At 51.1% G+C, this 27568-nt stretch overlaps 1 protein-coding gene across 2 annotated transcripts; it reads right to left on the reverse strand.

Moving 5' to 3' along the window:
- Positions 1-2475: 2475 nt before the first annotated feature.
- Positions 2476-27562, reverse strand: NICN1 (nicolin 1). 2 transcript variants are annotated; one of them, XM_040407898.1, is made up of 6 exons: positions 27302-27557; positions 26919-27107; positions 4745-4858; positions 4478-4549; positions 3098-3202; positions 2476-2773 (listed from the first exon to the last, which is right to left on the reverse strand). In XM_040407898.1, the coding sequence occupies exons 1-6, from the start codon at positions 27422-27424 to the stop codon at positions 2732-2734; spliced, it is 645 nt and encodes a 214-aa protein (XP_040263832.1). In that variant the 5' UTR covers positions 27425-27557; the 3' UTR covers positions 2476-2731. The 2 variants fall into 2 exon arrangements, with proteins under 2 accessions (XP_040263832.1, XP_040263833.1); XM_040407899.1 differs by lacking the exon at positions 26919-27107 and having other exon boundaries at positions 27302-27562.
- Between the last annotated feature and the right edge of the window lie 6 nt (positions 27563-27568).

Here is a 27568-nt window from a genome sequence, read left to right on the forward strand (position 1 = left end):
TCCCTCTAGTGGTGGCTGTATAATCTATATGTAGTGAGCTCCCTCTAGTGGTGACTGTATAATCTGTATGTAGTGAGCTCCCTCTAGTGGTGACTGTATAATCTGTATGTAGTGAGCTCCCTCTAGTGGTGGCTGTATAATCTGTATGTAGTGAGCTCCCTCTAGTGGTGACTGTATAATCTGTATGTAGAGAGCTCCCCCTAGTGGTGGCTGTATAATCTGTATGTAGTGAGCTCCCTCTAGTGGTGGCTGTATAATCTGTATGTAGTGAGCTCCCTCTAGTGGTGGCTGTATAATCTGTATGTAGTGAGCTCCCTCTAGTGGTGGCTGTATAATCTGTATGTAGTGAGCTCCCTCTAGTGGTGGCTGTATAATCTGTATGTAGTGAGCTCCCTCTAGTGGTGGCTGTATAATCTGTATGTAGTGAGCTCCCCCTAGTGGTGACTGTATAATCTGTATGTAGTGAGCTCCCTCTAGTGGTGGCTGTATAATCTGTATGTAGTGAGCTCCCTCTAGTGGTGACTGTATAATCTGTATGTAGTGAGCTCCCCCTAGTGGTGGCTGTATGATCTGTATGTAGTGAGCTCCCTCTAGTGGTGGCTGTATAATCGGTATGTAGTGAGCTCCCTTTAGTGGTGGCTGTATAATCTGTATGTAGTGAGCTCCCTCTAGTGGTGGCTGTATAATCTGCATGTAGTGAGCTCCCTCTAGTGGTGACTGTATAATCTGTATGCAGTGAGCTCCCCCTAGTGGTGGCTCTATGATCTGTATGTAGTGAGCTCCCCCTAGTGGTGGCTGTGTAATCTGCATGTAGTGAGCTCCCCCTAGTGGTGACTGTATAATCTGTATGTAGTGAGCTCCCTCTAGTGGTGGCTGTGTAATCTGTATGTAGTGAGCTCCCCCTAGTGGTGGCTGTATAATCTGTATGTAGTGAGCTCCCCCTAGTGGTGGCTGTATAATCTGTATGTAGTGAGCTCCCCCTAGTGCTGGCTGTATAATCTGTATGTTGTGAGCTCCCTCTAGTGGTGGCTGTATAATCTGTATGTAGTGAGCTCCTCTAGTGGTGGCTGTATAATCTGTATGTAGTGAGCTCCTCTAGTGGTGGCTGTATAATCTGTATGTAGTGAGCTCCTTCTAGTGGTGACTGTATAATCTGTATGTAGTGAGCTCCCTCTAGTGGTGGCTGTGTAATCTGTATGTAGTGAGCTCCCTGTAATCTGTATGTAGTGAGCTGTATAATCTGTATGTAGTGAGCTCCCCCTAGTGGTGGCTGTATGATCTGTATGTAGTGAGCTCCCTCTAGTGGTGGTTGTATAATCTGTATGTAGTGAGCTCCCTCTAGTGGTGGCTGTATAATCTGTATGTAGTGAGCTCCCTCTAGTGGTGGTTGTAAAATCTGTATGTAGTGAACTCCCTCTAGTGGTGGCTGTATAATCTGTATGTAGTGAGCTCCCTCTAGTGGTGGCTCTATAATCTGTATGTAGTGAGCTCCCTCTAGTGGTGGCTGTATAATCTGTATGTAGTGAGCTCCCTCTAGTGGTGACTGTATAATCTGTATGTAGTGAGCTCCCTCTAGTGGTGACTGTATAATCTGTATGTAGAGAGCTCCCCCTAGTGGTGACTGTATAATCTGTATGTAGTGAGCTCCCTCTAGTGGTGACTGTATAATCTGTATGTAGAGAGCTCCCCCTAGTGGTGACTGTATAATCTGTATGTAGTGAGCTCCCTCTAGTGGTGACTGTATAATCTGTATGTAGTGAGCTCCCTCTAGTGGTGACTGTATAATCTGTATGTAGTGAGCTCCCTCTAGTGGTGGCTGTATAATCTGTATGTAGTGAGCTCCCTCTAGTGGTGACTGTATAATCTGTATGTAGAGAGCTCCCCCTAGTGGTGACTGTATAATCTGTATGTAGTGAGCTCCCTCTAGTGGTGGCTGTATAATCTGTATGTAGTGAGCTCCCTCTAGTGGCGGCTGTATAATCTGTATGTAGTGAGCTCCCTCTAGTGGCGGCTGTATAATCTGTATGTAGTGAGCTCCCCCTAGTGGTGGCTGTATAATCTGTATGTAGTGAGCTCTCTCTAGTGGTGGCTGTATAATCTGTATGTAGTGAGCTCCCTCTAGTGGTGGATGTATAATCTGTATGTAGTGAGCTCTCTCTAGTGGTGGCTGTATAATCTGTATGTAGTGAGCTCCCTCTAGTGGTGGATGTATAATCTGTATGTAGTGAGCTCCCTCTAGTGGTGGCTGTATAATCTGTATGTAGTGAGCTCCCTCTAGTGGTGGCTGTATAATCTGTATGTAGTGAGCTCCCTCTAGTGGTGGCTGTATAATCTGTATATGGTAAATCTGGTGCCTCATTTTAGTTTGTCTTCATAGCAGTGGGGCCCGCTCTACCTCTCTTGGGGCCCAGGTTTGTGAGGTATGCTCTTGATCAGATAATATCAGACACTGAAGCACTGCACAGCGGAGCCGATTACTGAAGATTTATTCCGGGACTGCACAGCCAGCAGGGAAATCTGGGAAAACTGGAATGACACCTGTGGCCCCTTATAGTTATTGGGGGGGGGGGGGGGGGGGGGGGGGGGGGGGGTTGTTACATGCACAGAGCTACAGTGAGTAAAGAATGAAGTCTGGACCCCGCTGACTTGATCTGGAGGCAGTGGCCCCTGGATTGCGGCACGGGCCCACTGTCCATCACATTCTCGCTGTCTTGACCCCGCGGAGGCTGCGTCATGTGTAGGAGAGAAGATTTATATCGTAACATCCGTCCACCTGTGGAGAGAACGAGAAGTGATCGGGGGGCAGGGTGCAACACGCGCATTATAACATTAATGCTGCATTCAATGACAGCAAGCAGAGGTGCTGAAAGGGCAAGGAACTGTATTATACCCGGAGCACAGCAACCAGCAATCAGACTCCAGCCGTCAGTCTGCAGAGGTCCTTTCAGTAAGAAGTCATCTGATTGGTTGTTCTGGTGACTCCTCCCCTCTCCCTAATTAGAATATTCCTGGAAACTCTCCCATTCTGGTGCCGACCAGATGTAACCCCCCCCCCCTCCCCCCCCATCCTGGATCCATGGGCACGCGCGCTACTCACATCAAACCTCCCGACTGTGGCCGTGCTCTGACTGGAGCGCATCACCTCCGTCAGCGCCCACATCCGCTGCACCTCACTGGAGACTCGCTCTGGATCCGGGAGACCCTGCAAAGGGAGAGAGAACGTCCAGAACCGGGGCGTCCAGATCAAACTGTGTCCCAGCAACTTCCCCCCACACGTCCCAGCAACCTCCCCCCCCCATCACCACGTCCCAGCAACCTCCCCCCCACCACGTCCCAGCAACCTCCCCCCCCCACCACGTCCCAGCAACCTCCCCCCCCCCCCACCACGTCCCAGCAACCTCCCCCCCCCCACCACGTCCCAGCAACTTCCCCCCCCCACCACCACGTTCCAGCAACCTCCCCCACCACCACGTTCCAGCAACCTCCCCCCTAACCCCACGTTCCAGCAACCTCCCCCACCACCACGTCCCAGCAACCTCCCCCCTAACCCCACGTTCCAGCAACCTCCCCCACCACCACGTCCCAGCACCCTTCCCCCCTCCAAGCAACCTCCCCCCTAACCCCACGTCCCAGCAACCTCCCCCACCACCACGTCCCAGCAACCCCCCTACCTCCAAGCAACCTCCCCCCTAACCCCACGTCCCAGCAACCCCCCTACCTCCAAGCAACCTCCTCCCCCACCACCACGTCCCAGCAACCCCCCTACCTCCAAGCAACCTCCCCCCTAACCCCACGTCCCAGCAACCCCCCTACCTCCAAGCAACCTCCTCCCCCACCACCACGTCCCAGCAACCCCCCTACCTCCAAGCAACCTCCTCCCCCACCACCACGTCCCAGCAACCCCCCTACCTCCAAGCAACCTCCTCCCCCACCACCACGTCCCAGCAACCCCCCTACCTCCAAGCAACCTCCCCCCTAACCCCACGTCCCAGCAACCCCCCTACCTCCAAGCAACCTCCTCCCCCACCACCACGTCCCAGCAAACCCCCCCACCACCACGTCCCAGCAACCCCCCTACCTCCAAGCAACCTCCTCCCCCACCACCACGTCCCAGCAAACCCCCCCACCACCACGTCCCAGCACCCTTCCCCCCTCCACCTCCAAGCAACCTCCTCCCCCACCACCACGTCCCAGCAAACCCCCCCACCACCACGTCCCAGCACCCTTCCCCCCACCACCTCCAAGCAATCTCCCCCCTAACCCCACGTCCCAGCAACCTCCCCCACCACCACGTCCCAGCAACCCCCCTACCTTCAAGCAACCTCCCCCCTAACCCCACGTCCCAGCAACCTCCACCACATCCCATCAAGTGCAGAACCCCAGGACCTGAGCCCAGCTATATACTGCAGTGTACCGTGGTGTAACCATGGCAATGCTCGACGCGTATCCCGAGAGGAGGCCTCCGATTGGTTCTCACCTTGTGCAGCTTTCGGCGCTCCTCTCTGGGCGGCAGATGAGACAACCACCAGGAAAGCTGGTTCTGCGGAATCTGGGAAGGAAGAGGTTAACAAGCATTAGGACACGCCCCTCAGAAGAGTCCCGAGAGGAACCACCCACACAGGCCAGGAGGGGGCGCAGGCGGGCAAGGTTTGGGGTCACCCAGCTGTCTACCACCAATCCTCTGTAGGCGGATAGGGGCTGTCACCTGGATCATCGGGGGGCCCAGGACCCCAGGAGCACTTACCTGCCGTCCAGGTGGGTTGATCTGTAACTCTTCCAGGGTAAAGGAAAGCCAGACGGGGGACGGCTGCCTCAGGACGAAGCGGAGCGAGACCACCTTATCTGCCTCACACAGCATCTGGGGGGTGAGAGAGACACCTGACAACACCTGAGAGACACCCAGAGACATTCAGAGAGACCACTGATATCCAGAGAAGCCCAGAAACACCCAGGGAGAACCCCAGAGACACCCAGGGAGAACCCCAGAGACACCCAGGGAGAACCCCAGAGACACCCAGGGAGAACCCCAGAGACACCCAGGGAGAACCCCAGAGACACCCAGGGAGAACCCCAGAGACACCCAGGGAGAACCCCAGAGACACCCAGGGAGAACCCCAGAGACACCCAGAGAGAACCCCAGAGACACCCAGGGAGAACCCCAGAAACACCCAGGGAGAACCCCAGAGACACCCAGGGAGAACCCCAGAGACACCCAGGGAGAACCCCAGAGACACCCAGGGAGAACCCCAGAGACACCCAGGGAGAACCCCAGAGACACCCAGGGAGAACCCCAGAGACACCCAGGGAGAACCCCAGAGACACCCAGGGAGAACCCCAGAGACACCCAGAGAGAACCCCAGAGACACCCAGGGAGAACCCCAGAGACACCCAGGGAGAACCCCAGAGACGCCCAGAGAGACCACTGACACCAAGAGAGACCCAGAGAACCCAAATGACACCCAGAGACGCCAAGAGAGACACCCAGGGAGAACCCCAGAGACACCCAGGGAGAACCCCAGAGACACCCAGGGAGAACCCCAGAGACGCCCAGGGAGAACCCCAGAGACGCCCAGAGAGACCACTGACACCAAGAGAGACCACTGACACCAAGAGAGACCCAGAGAACCCAAATGACACCCAGAGACGCCAAGAGAGACACCCAGAGAACCCCAGAGACAATCAGAGATACGACGCCCCCGTGCACGTCCCCAGTCTCGGCAGATCAGTAGATGATGTGAGGGATGAGAATCCATTTTCTAGGAGTATTTCTTCCATCTTGTGCATATGTGGGAAATGACTGAGCCGGCTGGCAGCACGTAGGAGGTACAGATGAAGTGCTCCGAGCTGCGAGGCCGAGGTGACCGCCCCCTCGCTCCCTTATCAGAGATTGACAGACAAGTTATGTTCCTTCTGAGGTTAGGGACGTACTGCTGGAGAAGGCTAATTTTGAGATAAGATGTTGCAGAAACGTTTTAATTATTAGAATCTTGTTAGTATGGTGCGGAAGTATTGCCTTTCATGAAGAACAAATCAAATCACTAGTTTCGCTTTCCACTCCTTTGGCGGTGGCCGGATTTGTCTGCGATTATCTGTAGAGTTATAGAGATGTCTGCTGGTGTGGAATAAAGGAGAGGATCTGATCCAGCGGGGCGTCCGTGTCCGCTCTGTGTCCGCATGAAGAACACTTCAATTGGGACCCCGACAATTATAGAGGTGGGGGTTTTGCCCCAACAAAACTCGCCGCCCAACGAGGGGCTCGACTAAAGGGCACTTCATTCATCTCCCGACAACTTGGATAATTCGGACCGGGACGGAAAGATATAAAAGACGGCGCTGCGCGGTAAGAGACGTTATCTTACATCATATCTGCGCCTACAGAGTACACTAGGTGATATAGTGAGGAGACTGAGGCTCAGTACAGAGTACACTAGGTGATATAGTGAGGAAGCTCTGAGGAGACTGAGGCTCAGTACAGAGTACACTAGGTGATATAGTGAGGAAGCTCTGAGGAGACTGAGGCTCAGTACAGAGTACACTAGGTGATATAGTGAGGAGACTGAGGCTCAGTACAGAGTACACTAGGTGATATAGTGAAGAAGCTCTGAGGAGACTGAGGCTCAGTACAGAGTACACTAGGTGATATAGTGAGGAAGCTCTGAGGAGACTGAGGCTCAGTACAGAGTACACTAGGTGATATAGTGAGGAAGCTCTGAGGAGACTGAGGCTCAGTACAGAGTACACTAGGTGATATAGTGAGGAAGCTCTGAGGAGACCGAGGATCAGTACAGAGTACACTAGGTGATATAGTGAGGAGACTGAGGCTCAGTACAGAGTACACTAGGTGATATAGTGAGGAGACTGAGGCTCAGTACAGAGTACACTAGGTGATATAGTGAGGAGACTGAGGCTCAGTACAGAGTACACTAGGTGATATAGTGAGGAAGCTCTGAGGAGACCGAGGATCAGTACAGAGTACACTAGGTGATATAGTGAGGAGACTGAGGCTCAGTACAGAGTACACTAGGTGATATAGTGAGGAGACTGAGGCTCAGTACAGAGTACACTAGGTGATATAGTGAGGAAGCTCTGAGGAGACTGAGGCACAGTACAGAGTACACAGGTAATATAGTGAGGAATCTCTGAGGAGACTGAGGCTCAGTACAGAGTACACTAGGTGATATAGTGAGGAAGCTCTGAGGAGACTGAGGCTCAGTACAGAGTACACTAGGTGACATAGTGAGGAAGCTCTGAGGAGACTGAGGCTCAGTACAGAGTACACTAGGTGATATAGTGAGGAAGCTGTGAGGAGACTGAGGCTCAGTACAGAGTACACTAGGTGATATAGTGAGGAAGCTCTGAGGAGACTGAGGCTCAGTACAGAGTACACTAGGTGATATAGTGAGGAAGCTCTGAGGAGACTGAGGCTCAGTACAGAGTACACTAGGTGATATAGTGAGGAAGCTCTGAGGAGACTGAGGCTCAGTACAGAGTACACTAGGTGATATAGTGAGGAAGCTCTGAGGAGACCGAGGATCAGTACAGAGTACACTAGGTGATATAGTGAGGAAGCTCTGAGGAGACTGAGGCTCAGTACAGAGTACACTAGGTCATATAATGAGGAAGCTCTGAAGAGACTGAGGCTCAGTACAGAGTACACTAGGTGATATAGTGAGGAGACTGAGGCTCAGTACAGAGTACACTAGGTGATATAGTGAGGAAGCTCTGAAGAGACTGAGGCTCAGTACAGAGTACACTAGGTGATATAGTGAGGAGACTGAGGCTCAGTACAGAGTACACTAGGTGATATAGTGAGGAAGCTCTGAGGAGACCGAGGATCAGTACAGAGTACACTAGGTGATATAGTGAGGAGACTGAGGCTCAGTACAGAGTACACTAGGTGATATAATGAGGAGACTGAGGCTCAGTACAGAGTACACTAGGTGATATAGTGAGGAAGCTCTGAGGAGACTGAGGCACAGTACAGAGTACACTAGGTGATATAGTGAGGAAGCTCTGAGGAGACTGAGGCTCAGTACAGAGTACACTAGGTGATATAGTGAGGAAGCTCTGAGGAGACTGAGGCTCAGTACAGAGTACACTAGGTGATATAGTGAAGAAGCTCTGAGGAGACTGAGGCTCAGTACAGAGTACACTAGGTGATATAGTGAGGAAGCTCTGAGGAGACTGAGGCTCAGTACAGAGTACACTAGGTGATATAGTGAGGAAGCTCTGAGGAGACTGAGGCTCAGTACAGAGTACACTAGGTGATATAGTGAGGAAGCTCTGAGGAGACCGAGGATCAGTACAGAGTACACTAGGTGATATAGTGAGGAGACTGAGGCTCAGTACAGAGTACACTAGGTGATATAGTGAGGAGACTGAGGCTCAGTACAGAGTACACTAGGTGATATAGTGAGGAAGCTCTGAGGAGACTGAGGCACAGTACAGAGTACACAGGTAATATAGTGAGGAATCTCTGAGGAGACTGAGGCTCAGTACAGAGTACACTAGGTGATATAGTGAGGAAGCTCTGAGGAGACTGAGGCTCAGTACAGAGTACACTAGGTGACATAGTGAGGAAGCTCTGAGGAGACTGAGGCTCAGTACAGAGTACACTAGGTGATATAGTGAGGAAGCTCTGAGGAGACTGAGGCTCAGTACAGAGTACACTAGGTGATATAGTGAGGAAGCTCTGAGGAGACTGAGGCTCAGTACAGAGTACACTAGGTGATATAGTGAGGAAGCTCTGAGGAGACTGAGGCTCAGTACAGAGTACACTAGGTGATATAGTGAGGAAGCTCTGAGGAGACTGAGGCTCAGTACAGAGTACACTAGGTGATATAGTGAGGAAGCTCTGAGGAGACCGAGGATCAGTACAGAGTACACTAGGTGATATAGTGAGGAAGCTCTGAGGAGACTGAGGCTCAGTACAGAGTACACTAGGTGATATAGTGAGGAGACTGAGGCTCAGTACAGAGTACACTAGGTGATATAGTGAGGAAGCTCTGAAGAGACTGAGGCTCAGTACAGAGTACACTAGGTGATATAGTGAGGAGACTGAGGCTCAGTACAGAGTACACTAGGTGATATAGTGAGGAAGCTCTGAGGAGACCGAGGATCAGTACAGAGTACACTAGGTGATATAGTGAGGAGACTGAGGCTCAGTACAGAGTACACTAGGTGATATAGTGAGGAGACTGAGGCTCAGTACAGAGTACACTAGGTGATATAGTGAGGAAGCTCTGAGGAGACTGAGGCTCAGTACAGAGTACACTAGGTGATATAGTGAGGAAGCTCTGAGGAGACTGAGGCTCAGTACAGAGTACACTAGGTGATATAGTGAGGAAGCTCTGAGGAGACTGAGGCTCAGTACAGAGTACACTAGGTGATATAGAGAGGAAGCTCTGAGGAGACTGAGGCTCAGTACAGAGTACACTAGGTGATATAGAGAGGAAGCTCTGAAGAGACTGAGGCTCAGTACAGAGTACACTAGGTGATATAGTGAGGAAGCTGAGGCTCAGTACAGAGTACACTAGGTGATATAGTGAGGAAGCTCTGAGGAGACTCAGGCTCAGCACAGAGTACACTAGGTGATATAGTGGGGAAGCTCTGAGGAGACTGAGGCTCAGTAACAGAGTACACTAGGGGATATAGTGAGGAAGCTCTGAGGAGACTGAGGCTCAGTACAGAGTACACTAGGTGATATAGTGAGGAAGCTCTGAGGAGACTGAGGCTCAGTACAGAGTACACTAGGTGATATAGTGAGGAAGCTCTGAGGAGACTGAGGCTCAGTACAGAGTACACTAGGTGATATAGTGAGGAAGCTCTGAGGAGACTGAGGCACAGTACAGAGTACACTAGGTGATATAGTGGGGAAGCTCTGAGGAGACTGAGGCTCAGTACAGAGTACACTAGGTGATATAGTGGGGAAGCTCTGAGGAGACTGAGGCTCAGTAACAGAGTACACTAGGGGATATAGTGAGGAAGCTCTGAGGAGACTGAGGCTCAGTACAGAGTACACTAGGTGATATAGTGAGGAAGCTCTGAGGAGACTGAGGCTCAGTACAGAGTACACTAGGTGATATAGTGAGGAAGCTCTGAGGAGACTGAGGCTCAGTACAGAGTACACTAGGTGATATAGTGAGGAAGCTCTGAGGAGACTGAGGCTCAGTACAGAGTACACTAGGTGATATAGTGAGGAAGCTCTGAGGAGACTGAGGCTCAGTACAGAGTACACTAGGTGATATAGTGAGGAAGCTCTGAGGAGACTGAGGCTCAGTACAGAGTACACTAGGTGATATAGTGAGGAAGCTCTGAGGAGACTCAGGCTCAGTACAGAGTACACTAGGTGATATAGAGAGGAAGCTCTGAAGAGACTCAGTCTCAGTACAGAGTACACTAGGTGATATAGTGAGGAGACTGAGGCTCAGTACAGAGTACACTAGGTGATATAGTGAGGAAGCTCTGAGGAGACTGAGGCTCAGTACAGAGTACACTAGGTGATATAGTGAGGAAGCTCTGAGGAGACTCAGGCTCAGCACAGAGTACACTAGGTGATATAGTGAGGAAGCTCTGAGGAGACTGAGGCTCAGTACAGAGTACACTAGGTGATATAGTGAGGGAGCTCTGAGGAGACTGAGGCTCAGTACAGAGTACACTAGGTGATATAGTGAGGAAGCTCTGATGAGACTGAGGCTCAGTACAGAGTACACTAGGTGATATAGTGAGGAAGCTCTGAGGAGACTGAGGCACAGTACAGAGTACACTAGGTGACATAGTGAGGAAGCTCTGAGGAGACTGAGGCTCAGTACCGAGTACACTAGGTGATATAGTGGGGAAGCTCTGAGGAGACTGAGGCTCAGTACAGAGTACACTAGGTGATATAGTGGGGAAGCTCTGAGGAGACTGAGGCTCAGTAACAGAGTACACTAGGGGATATAGTGAGGAAGCTCTGAGGAGACTGAGGCTCAGTACAGAGTACACTAGGTGATATAGTGAGGAAGCTCTGAGGAGACTGAGGCTCAGTACAGAGTACACTAGGTGATATAGTGAGGAAGCTCTGAGGAGACTGAGGCTCAGTACAGAGTACACTAGGTGATATAGTGAGGAAGCTCTGAGGAGACTGAGGCTCAGTACAGAGTACACTAGGTGATATAGTGAGGAAGCTCTGAGGAGACTCAGGCTCAGTACAGAGTACACTAGGTGATATAGAGAGGAAGCTCTGAAGAGACTCAGGCTCAGTACAGAGTACACTAGGTGATATAGTGAGGAGACTGAGGCTCAGTACAGAGTACACTAGGTGATATAGTGAGGAAGCTCTGAGGAGACTGAGGCTCAGTACAGAGTACACTAGGTGATATAGTGAGGAAGCTCTGAGGAGACTGGGGCTCAGTACAGAGTACACTAGGTGATATAGTGAGGAAGCTGAGGCTCAGTACAGAGTACACTAGGTGATATAGTGAGGAAGCTCTGAGGAGACTCAGGCTCAGCACAGAGTACACTAGGTGATATAGTGAGGAAGCTCTGAGGAGACTGAGGCTCAGTACAGAGTACACTAGGTGATATAGTGAGGGAGCTCTGAGGAGACTGAGGCTCAGTACAGAGTACACTAGGTGATATAGTGAGGAGACTGAGGCTCAGTACAGAGTACACTAGGTGATATAGTGAGGAAGCTCTGATGAGACTGAGGCTCAGTACAGAGTACACTAGGTGATATAGTGAGGAAGCTCTGAGGAGACTGAGGCACAGTACAGAGTACACTAGGTGATATAGTGAGGAGACTGAGGCTCAGTACAGAGTACACTAGGTGATATAGTGAGGAAGCTCTGAGGAGACTGAGGCTCAGTACAGAGTACACTAGGTGATATAGTGAGGAGACTGAGGCTCAGTACAGAGTACACTAGGAGATATAGTGAGGAGACTGAGGCTCAGTACAGAGTACACTAGGTGATATAGTGAGGAAGCTCTGAGGAGACTGAGGCTCAGTACAGAGTACACTAGGTGATATAGTGAGGAAGCTCTGAGGAGACTGAGGCTCAGTACAGAGTACACAGGTAATATAGTGAGGAGACTGAGGAGACTGAGGCTCAGTACAGAGTACACTAGGTGATATAGTGAGGAAGCTCTGAGGAGACTGAGGCTCAGTACAGAGTACACTAGGTGATATAGTGAGGAAGCTCTGAGGAGACTGAGGCTCAGTACAGAGTACACTAGGTGATATAGTGAGGAAGCTCTGATGAGACTGAGGCTCAGTACAGAGTACACTAGGTGATATAGTGAGGAGACTGAGGCTCAGTACAGAGTACACTAGGTGATATAGTGAGGAGACTGAGGCTCAGTACAGAGTACACTAGGTGATATAGTGAGGAGACTGAGGCTCAGTACAGAGTACACTAGGTGATATAGTGAGGAAGCTCTGAGGAGACTGAGGCTCAGTACAGAGTACACTAGGTGATATAGTGAGGAAGCTCTGAGGAGACCGAGGATCAGTACAGAGTACACTAGGTGATATAGTGAGGAGACTGAGGCTCAGTACAGAGTACACTAGGTGATATAGTGAGGAAGCTCTGATGAGACTGAGGCTCAGTACAGAGTACACTAGGTGATATAGTGAGGAGACTGAGGCTCAGTACAGAGTACACTAGGTGATATAGTGAGGAGACTGAGGCTCAGTACAGAGTACACTAGGTGATATAGTGAGGAGACTGAGGCTCAGTACAGAGTACACTAGGTGATATAGTGAGGAGACTGAGGCTCAGTACAGAGTACACTAGGTGATATAGTGAGGAAGCTCTGAGGAGACTGAGGCTCAGTACAGAGTACACTAGGTGATATAGTGAGGAGACTGAGGCTCAGTACAGAGTACACTAGGTGATATAGTGAGGAAGCTCTGATGAGACTGAGGCTCAGTACAGAGTACACTAGGTGATATAGTGAGGAGACTGAGGCTCAGTACAGAGTACACTAGGTGATATAGTGAGGAGACTGAGGCTCAGTACAGAGTACACTAGGTGATATAGTGAGGAGACTGAGGCTCAGTACAGAGTACACTAGGTGATATAGTGAGGAGACTGAGGCTCAGTACAGAGTACACTAGGTGATATAGTGAGGAAGCTCTGAGGAGACTGAGGCTCAGTACAGAGTACACTAGGTGATATAGTGAGGAAGCTCTGAGGAGACTGAGGATCAGTACAGAGTACACTAGGTGATATAGTGAGGAGACTGAGGCTCAGTACAGAGTACACTAGGTGATATAGTGAGGAGACTGAGGCTCAGTACAGAGTACACTAGGTGATATAGTGAGGAATCTCTGAGGAGACTGAGGCTCAGTACAGAGTACACTAGGTGATATAGTGAGGAAGCTCTGAGGAGACTGAGGCTCAGTACAGAGTACACTAGGTGACATAGTGAGGAAGCTCTGAGGAGACTGAGGCTCAGTACAGAGTACACTAGGTGATATAGTGAGGAAGCTGTGAGGAGACTGAGGCTCAGTACAGAGTACACTAGGTGATATAGTGAGGAAGCTCTGAGGAGACTGAGGCTCAGTACAGAGTACACTAGGTGATATAGTGAGGAAGCTCTGAGGAGACTGAGGCTCAGTACAGAGTACACTAGGTGATATAGTGAGGAAGCTCTGAGGAGACTGAGGCTCAGTACAGAGTACACTAGGTGATATAGTGAGGAGACTGAGGCTCAGTACAGAGTACACTAGGTGATATAGTGAGGAAGCTCTGAAGAGACTGAGGCTCAGTACAGAGTACACTAGGTGATATAGTGAGGAGACTGAGGCTCAGTACAGAGTACACTAGGTGATATAGTGAGGAAGCTCTGAGGAGACCGAGGATCAGTACAGAGTACACTAGGTGATATAGTGAGGAGACTGAGGCTCAGTACAGAGTACACTAGGTGATATAGTGAGGAGACTGAGGCTCAGTACAGAGTACACTAGGTGATATAGTGAGGAAGCTCTGAGGAGACTGAGGCTCAGTACAGAGTACACTAGGTGATATAGTGAGGAAGCTCTGAGGAGACTGAGGCTCAGTACAGAGTACACTAGGTGATATAGTGAGGAAGCTCTGAGGAGACTGAGGCTCAGTACAGAGTACACTAGGTGATATAGAGAGGAAGCTCTGAGGAGACTGAGGCTCAGTACAGAGTACACTAGGTGATATAGAGAGGAAGCTCTGAAGAGACTGAGGCTCAGTACAGAGTACACTAGGTGATATAGTGAGGAAGCTGAGGCTCAGTACAGAGTACACTAGGTGATATAGTGAGGAAGCTCTGAGGAGACTCAGGCTCAGCACAGAGTACACTAGGTGATATAGTGGGGAAGCTCTGAGGAGACTGAGGCTCAGTAACAGAGTACACTAGGGGATATAGTGAGGAAGCTCTGAGGAGACTGAGGCTCAGTACAGAGTACACTAGGTGATATAGTGAGGAAGCTCTGAGGAGACCGAGGATCAGTACAGAGTACACTAGGTGATATAGTGAGGAGACTGAGGCTCAGTACAGAGTACACTAGGTGATATAGTGAGGAAGCTCTGAGGAGACTGAGGCTCAGTACAGAGTACACTAGGTGATATAGTGAGGAAGCTCTGAGGAGACTGAGGCACAGTACAGAGTACACTAGGTGATATAGTGGGGAAGCTCTGAGGAGACTGAGGCTCAGTACAGAGTACACTAGGTGATATAGTGGGGAAGCTCTGAGGAGACTGAGGCTCAGTAACAGAGTACACTAGGGGATATAGTGAGGAAGCTCTGAGGAGACTGAGGCTCAGTACAGAGTACACTAGGTGATATAGTGAGGAAGCTCTGAGGAGACTGAGGCTCAGTACAGAGTACACTAGGTGATATAGTGAGGAAGCTCTGAGGAGACTGAGGCTCAGTACAGAGTACACTAGGTGATATAGTGAGGAAGCTCTGAGGAGACTGAGGCTCAGTACAGAGTACACTAGGTGATATAGTGAGGAAGCTCTGAGGAGACTGAGGCTCAGTACAGAGTACACTAGGTGATATAGTGAGGAAGCTCTGAGGAGACTGAGGCTCAGTACAGAGTACACTAGGTGATATAGTGAGGAAGCTCTGAGGAGACTCAGGCTCAGTACAGAGTACACTAGGTGATATAGAGAGGAAGCTCTGAAGAGACTCAGTCTCAGTACAGAGTACACTAGGTGATATAGTGAGGAGACTGAGGCTCAGTACAGAGTACACTAGGTGATATAGTGAGGAAGCTCTGAGGAGACTGAGGCTCAGTACAGAGTACACTAGGTGATATAGTGAGGAAGCTCTGAGGAGACTCAGGCTCAGCACAGAGTACACTAGGTGATATAGTGAGGAAGCTCTGAGGAGACTGAGGCTCAGTACAGAGTACACTAGGTGATATAGTGAGGGAGCTCTGAGGAGACTGAGGCTCAGTACAGAGTACACTAGGTGATATAGTGAGGAAGCTCTGATGAGACTGAGGCTCAGTACAGAGTACACTAGGTGATATAGTGAGGAAGCTCTGAGGAGACTGAGGCACAGTACAGAGTACACTAGGTGACATAGTGAGGAAGCTCTGAGGAGACTGAGGCTCAGTACCGAGTACACTAGGTGATATAGTGGGGAAGCTCTGAGGAGACTGAGGCTCAGTACAGAGTACACTAGGTGATATAGTGGGGAAGCTCTGAGGAGACTGAGGCTCAGTAACAGAGTACACTAGGGGATATAGTGAGGAAGCTCTGAGGAGACTGAGGCTCAGTACAGAGTACACTAGGTGATATAGTGAGGAAGCTCTGAGGAGACTGAGGCTCAGTACAGAGTACACTAGGTGATATAGTGAGGAAGCTCTGAGGAGACTGAGGCTCAGTACAGAGTACACTAGGTGATATAGTGAGGGAGCTCTGAGGAGACTGAGGCTCAGTACAGAGTACACTAGGTGATATAGTGAGGAAGCTCTGAGGAGACTCAGGCTCAGTACAGAGTACACTAGGTGATATAGAGAGGAAGCTCTGAAGAGACTCAGGCTCAGTACAGAGTACACTAGGTGATATAGTGAGGAGACTGAGGCTCAGTACAGAGTACACTAGGTGATATAGTGAGGAAGCTCTGAGGAGACTGAGGCTCAGTACAGAGTACACTAGGTGATATAGTGAGGAAGCTCTGAGGAGACTGGGGCTCAGTACAGAGTACACTAGGTGATATAGTGAGGAAGCTCTGAGGAGACTGAGGCTCAGTACAGAGTACACTAGGTGATATAGTGAGGAAGCTCTGAGGAGACTGAGGCTCAGTACAGAGTACACTAGGTGATATAGTGAGGAAGCTCTGAGGAGACTGAGGCTCAGTACAGAGTACACTAGGTGATATAGTGAGGAAGCTCTGAGGAGACTGGGGCTCAGTACAGAGTACACTAGGTGATATAGTGAGGAAGCTGAGGCTCAGTACAGAGTACACTAGGTGATATAGTGAGGAAGCTCTGAGGAGACTCAGGCTCAGTACAGAGTACACTAGGTGATATAGTGAGGAAGCTCTGAGGAGACTGAGGCTCAGTACAGAGTACACTAGGTGATATAGTGAGGGAGCTCTGAGGAGACTGAGGCTCAGTACAGAGTACACTAGGTGATATAGTGAGGAAGCTCTGATGAGACTGAGGCTCAGTACAGAGTACACTAGGTGATATAGTGAGGAAGCTCTGAGGAGACTGAGGCACAGTACAGAGTACACTAGGTGATATAGTGAGGAGACTGAGGCTCAGTACAGAGTACACTAGGTGATATAGTGAGGAAGCTCTGAGGAGACTGAGGCTCAGTACAGAGTACACTAGGTGATATAGTGAGGAGACTGAGGCTCAGTACAGAGTACACTAGGAGATATAGTGAGGAGACTGAGGCTCAGTACAGAGTACACTAGGTGATATAGTGAGGAAGCTCTGAGGAGACTGAGGCTCAGTACAGAGTACACTAGGTGATATAGTGAGGAAGCTCTGAGGAGACTGAGGCTCAGTACAGAGTACACAGGTAATATAGTGAGGAGACTGAGGAGACTGAGGCTCAGTACAGAGTACACTAGGTGATATAGTGAGGAAGCTCTGAGGAGACTGAGGCTCAGTACAGAGTACACTAGGTGATATAGTGAGGAAGCTCTGAGGAGACTGAGGCTCAGTACAGAGTACACTAGGTGATATAGTGAGGAAGCTCTGATGAGACTGAGGCTCAGTACAGAGTACACTAGGTGATATAGTGAGGAAGCTCTGAGGAGACTGAGGCACAGTACAGAGTACACTAGGTGATATAGTGGGGAAGCTCTGAGGAGACTGAGGCTCAGTACAGAGTACACTAGGTGATATAGTGGGGAAGCTCTGAGGAGACTGAGGCTCAGTAACAGAGTACACTAGGGGATATAGTGAGGAAGCTCTGAGGAGACTGAGGCTCAGTACAGAGTACACTAGGTGATATAGTGAGGAAGCTCTGAGGAGACTGAGGCTCAGTACAGAGTACACTAGGTGATATAGTGAGGAAGCTCTGAGGAGACTGAGGCTCAGTACAGAGTACACTAGGTGATATAGTGAGGAAGCTCTGAGGAGACTGAGGCTCAGTACAGAGTACACTAGGTGATATAGTGAGGAAGCTCTGAGGAGACTGAGGCTCAGTACAGAGTACACTAGGTGATATAGTGAGGAAGCTCTGAGGAGACTGAGGCACAGTACAGAGTACACTAGGTGATATAGTGAGGAAGCTCTGAGGAGACTGAGGCTCAGTACAGAGTACACTAGGTGATATAGTGAGGAAGCTCTGAGGAGACTGAGGCTCAGTACAGAGTACACTAGGTGATATAGTGAGGAAGCTCTGAGGAGACTGAGGCTCAGTACAGAGTACACTAGGTGATATAGTGAGGAAGCTCTGAGGAGACTGAGGCACAGTACAGAGTACACTAGGTGATATAGTGAGGAGACTGAGGCTCAGTACAGAGTACACTAGGTGATATAGTGAGGAAGCTCTGAGGAGACTGAGGCTCAGTACAGAGTACACTAGGTGATATAGTGAGGAGACTGAGGCTCAGTACAGAGTACACTAGGTGATATAGTGAGGAAGCTCTGATGAGACTGAGGGTCAGTACAGAGTACACTAGGTGATATAGTGAGGAAGCTCTGAGGAGACTGAGGCTCAGTACAGAGTACACTAGGTGATATAGTGAGGAAGCTCTGAGGAGACTGAGGCTCAGTACAGAGTACACTAGGTGATATAGTGAGGAAGCTCTGAGGAGACTGAGGCTCAGTACAGAGTACACTAGGTGATATAGTGAGGAAGCTCTGAGGAGACTCAGGCTCAGTACAGAGTACACTAGGTGATATAGTGAAGAAGCTCTGAGGAGACTGAGGCTCAGTACAGAGTACACTAGGTGATATAATGAGGAAGCTCTGAGGAGACTGAGGCTCAGTAGAGAGTACACTAGGTGATATAGTGAGGAAGCTCTGAGGAGACTGAGGCTCAGTACAGAGTACACTAGGTGATATAGTGAGGAAGCTCTGAGGAGACTCAGGCTCAGCACAGAGTACACTAGGTGATATAGTGAGGAGACTCAGGCTCAGCACAGAGTACACTAGGTGATATAGTGAGGAGACTCAGGCTCAGCACAGAGTACACTAGGTGATATAGTGAGGAGACTGAGGGGAAACAGACGTCTGAATTTTGTTACTTTCTGGTACAGTTGAAGAGCAATGGGGAATAATTTCAGAATAACTCGAAGGTTATAAGACGGCCAAAACATTGGTGAAGGAAAGAGGAGGTTTGGAGGGTCTGAAGAAGGTGGACAGAGTGTTGGAGAAGGCAGAGATGACGTATGGGAATCTTAACCCTAGCAGTACTAGTACGGTGCAAACCTGATTTAGGGAGGAAGCTCGTCTGGGAAAGATTCAGGGGGACACATTGTGGTTGGATAAAGAATCGTGGATGTGAAGAAGTGGTTGATACATTGATAAAAGTAGCTTGTGAGGTTGAAAGTGAGGAAACCCCCACATGGCACACAGTTAGGAAGCTAGACCCCTTGTTATGTACTTTGAGGGGTCTAGTTTCCTAAATGGTGTACCATGTGGGGGTTTATTGCCGTTCTGGCACCATGTGACTTCCTAAATGTGACATGCCCCCCAAAAAAATTTGGAAGACTGTGGACAAATAAATTAAAATTGGGGAAGGGGATTATAAATGTAGTACTCCATGGAAGTGTGATACTCCCTGAAGCAATCGATAACGCAGAGGCCCGGATGATCGGGGCACGTGTCGCACTGAGTGGTGGTGTCCTTCCGTATCCCCCTCCTGTGACTCTGCACCTTTTTGGGTCCGTCCCTTCTTTCCAGTATGGGAGACCACACCTGGAAAGTGTTGGCCAGGGACGATCCGGGCGCCTCCAGTTCCCGAGGTACTCCGGCCTGCTCTTTCCCGGTCAGAAAAGATCAGGGCCATGAGGACGGCCTCATAGAACTGGAGGAATGTCCCTGTGCTGCCAGCGCTTCGGGATAGTACAAAAGAGTTGTACATGGCAACCTGCACCAAGTAGACCGTAACTTTTTTGTACAATGCCCGGGTTTTGCGCATGGCGTTATATGGCGTGAGGACTTGATCCGAGAGATCCACTCCTCCCATATACTGATTGTAGGCGACGATACAATCGGGCTTGAGGACCGTTGCCGCGGTACCTCGCACAGGGACAGGGGTGATGCCGTTACCGTGGATTGTGGACAGTACAAGGACATTCCTCTTGTCATTATATCTGACCAGCAACAGGTTTCCACTGGTAAGGGCACGGGTCTCACCCCTGGGGATAGGTACCTGGAGGGGGTAGGCAGGGAGGCCGCGTTGATTTTTCCGCACAGTCCCACAAGCGGACGTGGATCTGGCGGCAAGGGACTGGAACAAGGGGATACTAGTATAAAAGTTATCCACGTACAGGTGGTAACCCTTATCCAGCAGTGGGTGCATAAGGTCCCACACGAGTTTCCCGCTAACACCCAGAGTGGGGGGACATTCTGGGGGTTGAATACGGGAATCTCGCCCCTCGTACACACAAAACTTGTAAGTGTACCCTGAGGTACTCTCACAAAGTGTGTACAGCTTCACGCCATACCTCGCCCGCTTAGAGGGAACATACTGGCGGAAAATGAGTCTCCCCTTGAAAGCAATGAGAGACTCATCAACCGCGACCCCCCCTTCCAGGTACATCGGCCTGTACAAATATGGCCCCAAAGTGATCGATGACCGGCCGTATCTTATACAGACGGTCATGGGCAGGATCACCTCGGGGTGGACATGCTGCATTATCTGCATAATGCAGGCATTTCCGGATGGCCTCAAACCGGGAGCGTGTCATGACCGTACTGTACAGTGGGGTCTGGTAGAGGACGTCCCCACTCCAGTACAGCCTGACACTGGGTTTCTTGACTAGGCCCATGTGCAGCACGAGGCCCCAAAATGTCCTCATCTCGGCTGCACTGACCGGGGTCCAGCCACCGGGCCTGGCCAAATAGGAGCCCGGGTGTTGACTAATGAACTGTTGGGCGTACAGGTTCGTCTGCTCCACCATTAGATTTACAAAGTGGTCACTGAAAAAGACTAAAGTAGTCGTATCCAGAGAAGCCCACTGTGGGAATCTGGATTCCTGGTTGGCCTACAAAATCAGGAATCACAGGTTTAAAACGCTCTGGGGTACACCAGACAAGGTCACCGGCAGGGGGCTCCGGTGGACTTAACTGGTGGGCCGGAAAACTAGTACGAGCCCCAGAGCTGCTCGTACTAGGGTGGGCCACAGGGTCCCTAACATGGCGGTCCCCTGGCTTCGCCTGGCGGCTCATCATCATCACTCGGATGACAACAGGAAAGTGGGGTCATCCTCGTCCTCACTGGGGCTCTCGGAGTCGGAGAGCAGCTGGGCGTATGCTTCCTTGGCCGAGAACATCCGGCGGACCATCTTCTAACGCTAAAGGGGAGTGCGTGTGTGTAGAACTTTAGTTAGTGTGTGTGGGGGACGGTGTGTTTTTACGTATACCCTGCGGTGGGGTGGGCGATGCGCTAAACAGTGGCCGGACGCTCTTTTACAGCTAAGAGTGCCGACCACAGTCAGCGCACCTACAAAAAAAAAGCGCTTGTGCCCCAACAAATGTGGAGGGGGGGGGACACAAGCTGCAGCACCCCTGGGGGCGCGGGGGTCACACAGCTGAGGGTGCTGTGGACCCCAGACACCCTCAGATCCAGGTGCTGCACACAAAAAAGAACTCTCCCTGCCTAACCTAAAGCTCTCCCTAAATGTTTATGTGCCAGATGGCACTATATGGTGGCTCTGGGGCCACGGATGGCGGCGGATCGTGTGGGAGGAAGAGGGACCGACACGGGGCTCCTCTCTCCTCGCTCACACGGAAGTCTGTGGGCGGGGATAGCAGCGCTCTGTCCAGCCAATCACAGGCGATTCTGAGAGTTGGCGTCACCGCCACCTCACAGGATCTACGGAGGGGGATTGGTGGTGTATATTACACCACCGATCACCCTCCTATTCCGGGTCATCTGAGACCCGAATGACCTGGAAACGCTGCAAACCGCAGGTCTGAATTGACCTGTGGTTTGCAGCGATCGCCGATACAGGGGGGGGGGGGGGGTCAGCAATGATTTCAGCAAGCACCCTGTTCTGATCACCGCCCGCCAGTGATCAGAAATACACAGGTCATACCTGTACGCCCTGTGTCCGTTAGAGGTCAAAGAAAACCTCCAGAACCTCTTTTAGGGACTGATGTTTTGCAAGCTCTGGGACCCTGTAACGGCATACAAGGGAATGCTCCAAACTCCGGACGGAACCTCACGAATAGCTGCTAGCAGACGAATAGGAAACGCACCCAAGCGGCTTACACTCCTAGCAATCAGTCTCTAACAGCATACAGTGAATCCCCCCAAGAACGAGACCAAGCTCCGTGTTGAGGGTCAAGCAGTGGTCACCCAGAGCTGTGTGTTTATTGCTCTTATATAACATTGGTACACACTAGTACCACCCACAGGGTTTTGTAAAAACAACCAATAAACACGTACTATACAGTAAAACACTCCCACACAAAATCCTCCCCTCTGCCTGTGATACAATTACCTTACACACTGGGTTGATGTAATTATCACAGGCAGGAGAATACACAATGTCTTCTGTCCTGGAGACAACCGAGGAGATAGTCAATTATCTCTCAGGACAAAGGGAAATCGCCAATACACACATGGAGACAATAGGACAGACATTACCACTCAAACATACAATGTCCCAACCATTACAGTAAACAGACATTTAACATATCCCCAGATGGCTTGGATCTGAGCGCTCAATATATCCAAACAGCGCTCAGATGCCACAAACACAGTCAAATCGCCATGGGGTTTTAGTTTAGCATGGGCTGATGAGAGGGCCCATAATCCTGGGGCAAGAGGCTGGCAAGCAGGCTTCTCCACCACCCAGTGGCGAGGTTGGTTTCACCACAGACCCCACATACACTGTTACCCCGACAGCACTACCCGTGTAGATTTTGGGGCCCCCGAGGAAGTTTTATGTCCCTTAAATAGCGACACTGGCCCTGCCTGAGAATTAACCCTTGTAGACCAGGATGTTCTTGAGGTGGTATTGAAAGATTTATGGGCAACATCTAAAAAGACATTGGAAGACTCCCCGTGTCTCCGGTCACTGTGCATCTTAAGCCAGGATGTCGGCCCCTCCAGTCATGCCCAGGAGATAGCAGGGGACAATTTGATGCTTTCCTCCAGGCCGGTGTATTGCTAAAAACAGTATCTCCCGCTAATACCCCGCTGTTCCCAATAAAGAAGAAACCAGTTAGGGGACAGCCTGTCAGTTACAGGATGGTTCATGGTCTTAGAGAAGTTAACAAGGTGACAGTCTTACAACCTCCAATAGTGTACTGACTCAAAAACATGGTGACCGCCAGCGCCAGTGAGGTACTTCTCAGCAAAATTAGATCCTGTCGCCAGAGGCGCCCCTCCTGTGTCAGAGCGGTAGGGGCAGTGCAGGCAATGATAGAAAAAGCCTCTGACATTGTGATGGACTACCCGGTGACTGTACAAACACCCCATGACATACAGGGCCTATTAACACAGGTCTAACCTCAGCATATTTCTATGGCCAGGCCACTCAGACTCCAGTGTGCACTCCTCATGCCGCTAACATTTCCTTCACAAGGTGTACTACTCTGAATCCTGCTACTTTGTTACCAATCACAGATTCAGAAATGGGGGAAGGGTGCATAGAAGGTACGGGCAGCCTCCTAAATGACATGATGGAACATGACCCCCATGACTGTGTACAATTAATGCAACAAGAAACCTCAGGAGTTAATCATGTCCATGAAAACCCCCTCGATAACCCTGATGTTGAGTATTTTGTAGATGAAAGCAGGTTGATGGGAGAGGACAGCCAGTTCCACACTGGATATGCAGTGGTCACACAGCATGAGGTAGGGATAGCTGAACCACGGCCATCTCACATGTCAGCGCAAGAGGCGTGGAAATTGGCCAAGGGGAAGAAGGTGAACATCTACACGGACTCCAGGTATGCTTTTGGTATTGCACATGACTATGGACCCATTTGGCGGGCTAGAGCCTTTCTAACATCCGCAGGCCGGCCAATTACAGATAAAGACTCTGTACTTGAACTTATGGACTCTGTTATTACCAGAGGAGGTCGCTATTATTAAGTTAATTACCAATAGGTCAAATTCTACTACAATGACTGTAACAGGGATACTCTATTATTATTATTACATAAATACCGCGCAAAGAAGAGTCAATTTACTTCCCATAGATTAAAAACGTAATGTTTATTCAAAAGACACAAATCAAAAAACAAATCATAATCATATCGATTCCATAATAATGGTTAGCATATAGTGAAGCTATCCAATAAAAAGGCCACCTAACCTGAATGAATGCACAGAATAGTAATGGGTCAATGAACAAGTACTGGGTAGGGAGTGAGGTATAGAAAGCATACAATGCGCTGAATGGAGTAGATCAGGGAAATCCGCCCTCTGAAACACTCCCGAACACCACGTACCAAGACCATGTCAAAGTAAGGTAGCGGAGATAACTACTATAGTGAGCAGATAGTAGCAGGAGGTGTGGACGCTGCCTCCCCGACGTACGTTTCGCCGTTCTGCTTCCTCAGCAGGGGGAGATTTTAATCTATGGGAAGTAAATTTACTCTTCTTTGCGTGGTATTTATACACTATTATTAAGGTAAAGGCCCACATAAGACGTACCACGGTGGAAGCAGAAGGCAATGATCGGGCAGACAGGGTGCCCTCCAGCCACTAGATGCTGACGCCACCCCGGGGAGAGCCTCGAGACCTGAGGACATCTCAGTAAGGACATTTCAAAGAATGCTCGAACAAGCCCCTCCTGAGGAAGAAGAACTTTGGGCAAAACAAGGGGCCAAACCTGATGAACATGGAATTTGGAGAAACAAGGACACAATTTGTCTACCGTGCCCTCTATACCCAGCTATGGCTCCGGAGGCCCACGGGCCACACATGGTAAGTGCGGTCAATGCAGGGTGGATTGCTCCAGGATTTCCTACAGCAGCCGCTCGGTTTGTACAGGGATGTATGGTCTGTGCACTGAACAATCCCGGGCAAGTGGTGAAGACTCCAAGCGAGCCCCCCCCCGGCCACTTCACCCGTTACAGAGACTGCAGATAGACTATATACAACTGCCTCAGGCAGGAGGATGGGGGTTTGTCCTCGTGGGTGCTGATCTCTTTTCAGGGTGGCCGGAAGCCTTCCCAGTAGCAAAGGCAAAGAACACGGTAAAGAAGCTGCTCAGCGAGCTGGTGTGCAGGCATGGGGTCCCTGAAGTTACGGAATCAGACATGAGGGAAGTGACGCAGGCTTTAGGGGTCACCAAGCTTTCCATACAGCATACCACCCCCAAAACAGCGGCCGCGTCGAGCGTCTAAATGGCACGCTCAAATTAACCATCCAGAAAGCCATGAAGGAAACTCGGCGGCCTTGGCCAGTGTTGGCCCTTAGCCTTATACTCAGTCAGGACCTCTCCAAACAGAAGGACAGGATTACCCCCATTTGAGATCCTGTTTGGAAGCGCCCCCAGGTTAGGATTGTATTCTCCATAACAGTTGTGAATGAGCAATGATGGCCTACCAGCTACATGTGGCCCTCACCGAGAGGCCTGAGCGCAGCCATAAACGAGTGTTTGCTTCCCTTCCAGATCCAGTAGAAGGAACACAGTCTGCAACCAGGGGACGTGTGAAGAGCGGCCCGGACCCCACATGCGATGGTCCTTCCCAAGTCCTGCTGACTACTATACAGCAGGAAAGCCTAACCGGATCCACGCTTCTCACTGCAAGAAGGTCCTGACGCCCGAGGATGAGGATCCCCCTGCTGATGGCGGCCCTAATCCTGGGACAACGGCCCCGCACCAACCACTGCAGGAGAACGGGGACACGGCCCCGCACCGACCACTGCAGGAGAACGGGGACACGGTCCCGCACCGACCACTGCAGGAGAACGGGGACACGGCCCCGCACCGACCACTGCAGGAGAACGGGGACACGGCCCCGCACCAACCACTGCAGGAGAACGGGGACACGGCCCCGCACCGACCACTGCAGGAGAACGGGGACACGGTCCCGCACCGACCACTGCAGGAGAACAGGGACACGGTCCCGCACCGACCACTGCAGGAGAACGGGGACACGGCCCCGCACCGACCACTGCAGGAGAACGGGGACACGGCCCCGCACCGACCACTGCAGGAGAACGGGGACACGGCCCCGCACCGACCACTGCAGGAGAACGGGGACACGGCCCCGCACCGACCACTGCAGGAGAACGGGGACACAGCCCCGCACCGACCACTGCAGGAGAACGGGGACACGGCCCCGCACCGACCACTGCAGGAGAACGGGGACACGGCCCCGCACCGACCACTGCAGGAGAACGGGGACACGGCCCCGCACCAACCACCAGGGGCTGTTCACAGGACTCCATGACAGGACAACGAAGGACTGTGGGATCTGCACTCAGCGAGTTCAGGAAGTCTGCCTTATCCGGCAATCCCTCTGACTGTTAAAGGACTTCTTCATAGGTCATGTTGGCAGTTTGTCTCCCAAAGAAGACCAGGGCCTGAAGGTGAGAAGCATGACCCCCTGCGGTCCCTTCCCCCAGAGCAGGGCGGGTGGAGGCTCCTGGTGGCAGACAAACAATACTGCACGGAGTGCTGGTTATAACGGTAGTATGTGCCGGGGTTAGAGAGGACCTGTCATCAGTTCTGACCGAGGCTCATTATGGTATAACCTTGGAGGGCGGACCCCACTGATGCCATGTTTTTTTTTTTTTTCAAAAGCCCCCCTCCCGTTCGTCCGCTGTGCCCCCCCCTCCCCCCGATGATTTGGCGCACTGTAGTATAATGAGCATTAAACTCGCAACGGGGAGGAGACTCAGTCTTCTGCTGTGGGCGTCTCCCTGGCTGTGAGCACGATCCAATCAGAGCGGAGCGCTCACAGCCAGGGACACGCCCACAGGTCTGGTCCTCCTTAACAGGTTCTGCACCAAAAGGAGAATCTACCAGGATTATCGAGAGGGAATCTGGCCTCGGGGTTAAGAGGTCAGCTCAAAGATACCTCAAAATGGGGGAATTGGGAGGGATGAGAATCCATATGTGGTCAAGGTAAGCAGCCCCTCGCTCCCTCCTCAGAGTCTGACGGACAGGAGAGAGTTCATGCTGCAGAAACCTCTTATTTATTACAATTCTGTCAGTGTTACCGGTTATGAATAACCAATCAAATCATTTCGCTTCCCACCCCGTGGCGGGGTCAGATGTGTTATAAAGATGTCTGCTTGTGTGGAATAAAGGGTCAGCTCTCTGACAATCCCAGAGGCGGGGGTTTTGCCTCACCTGCGGCCGGTGCAGAGACACGTAGTCCTGGGACCCCTCCTCCATGTGGGGGTTGGGCATCAGATGCAGGTTCCTCACACACGTCCGCCATGTCTGCGTCCTGCTCTTCCTGGACGCCGTCGCTCCCCGCTGCTGGATTTTTATGGTGAGAAAAGCCGTGTAGAAATTCCTGAAGGAAATCTCCTGCACCTGAGAAAAGGAGGTAATCAGGGAACGCCCCTGCACAGAGGCCACACCCCCACACAAAAACCACAGGACAGAGGCACGAAAATCACGCCCCTGCACAGAGGCCACGCCCCCAAACAGCAACTGTTCTTGCAAAGGGGCCGCACCCCCACAGAGAGATCACACCCCCGCACACAGAGGCCCCGCCCACCACTCACATCCACCGCCTGAGAAGAGGGGAAGGTGACATCGATGACGTTCACGCCCGGACGACCCGGCTCTGGTGTCCCATCCCCCACCTGGAGTGGAACCGGCGCTCGCACGTTGCACGGGACGGCCATGACAGGGATCAGCGGCTGCTGAGAGGGTCAGAGATAAATGAAAGGATCACAACTCTCAGCAGATATCAGTCAGGAAACATTACAGGCTGCAGAGAACACAATGGGAGGGGGCGGGGCATATGAGGTCACATGACTCTCCCGCTG

Source organism: Bufo bufo, chromosome 9 (genome assembly GCF_905171765.1).
Source record: "Bufo bufo chromosome 9, aBufBuf1.1, whole genome shotgun sequence".
Classification (NCBI taxonomy): domain Eukaryota; kingdom Metazoa; phylum Chordata; class Amphibia; order Anura; family Bufonidae; genus Bufo; species Bufo bufo.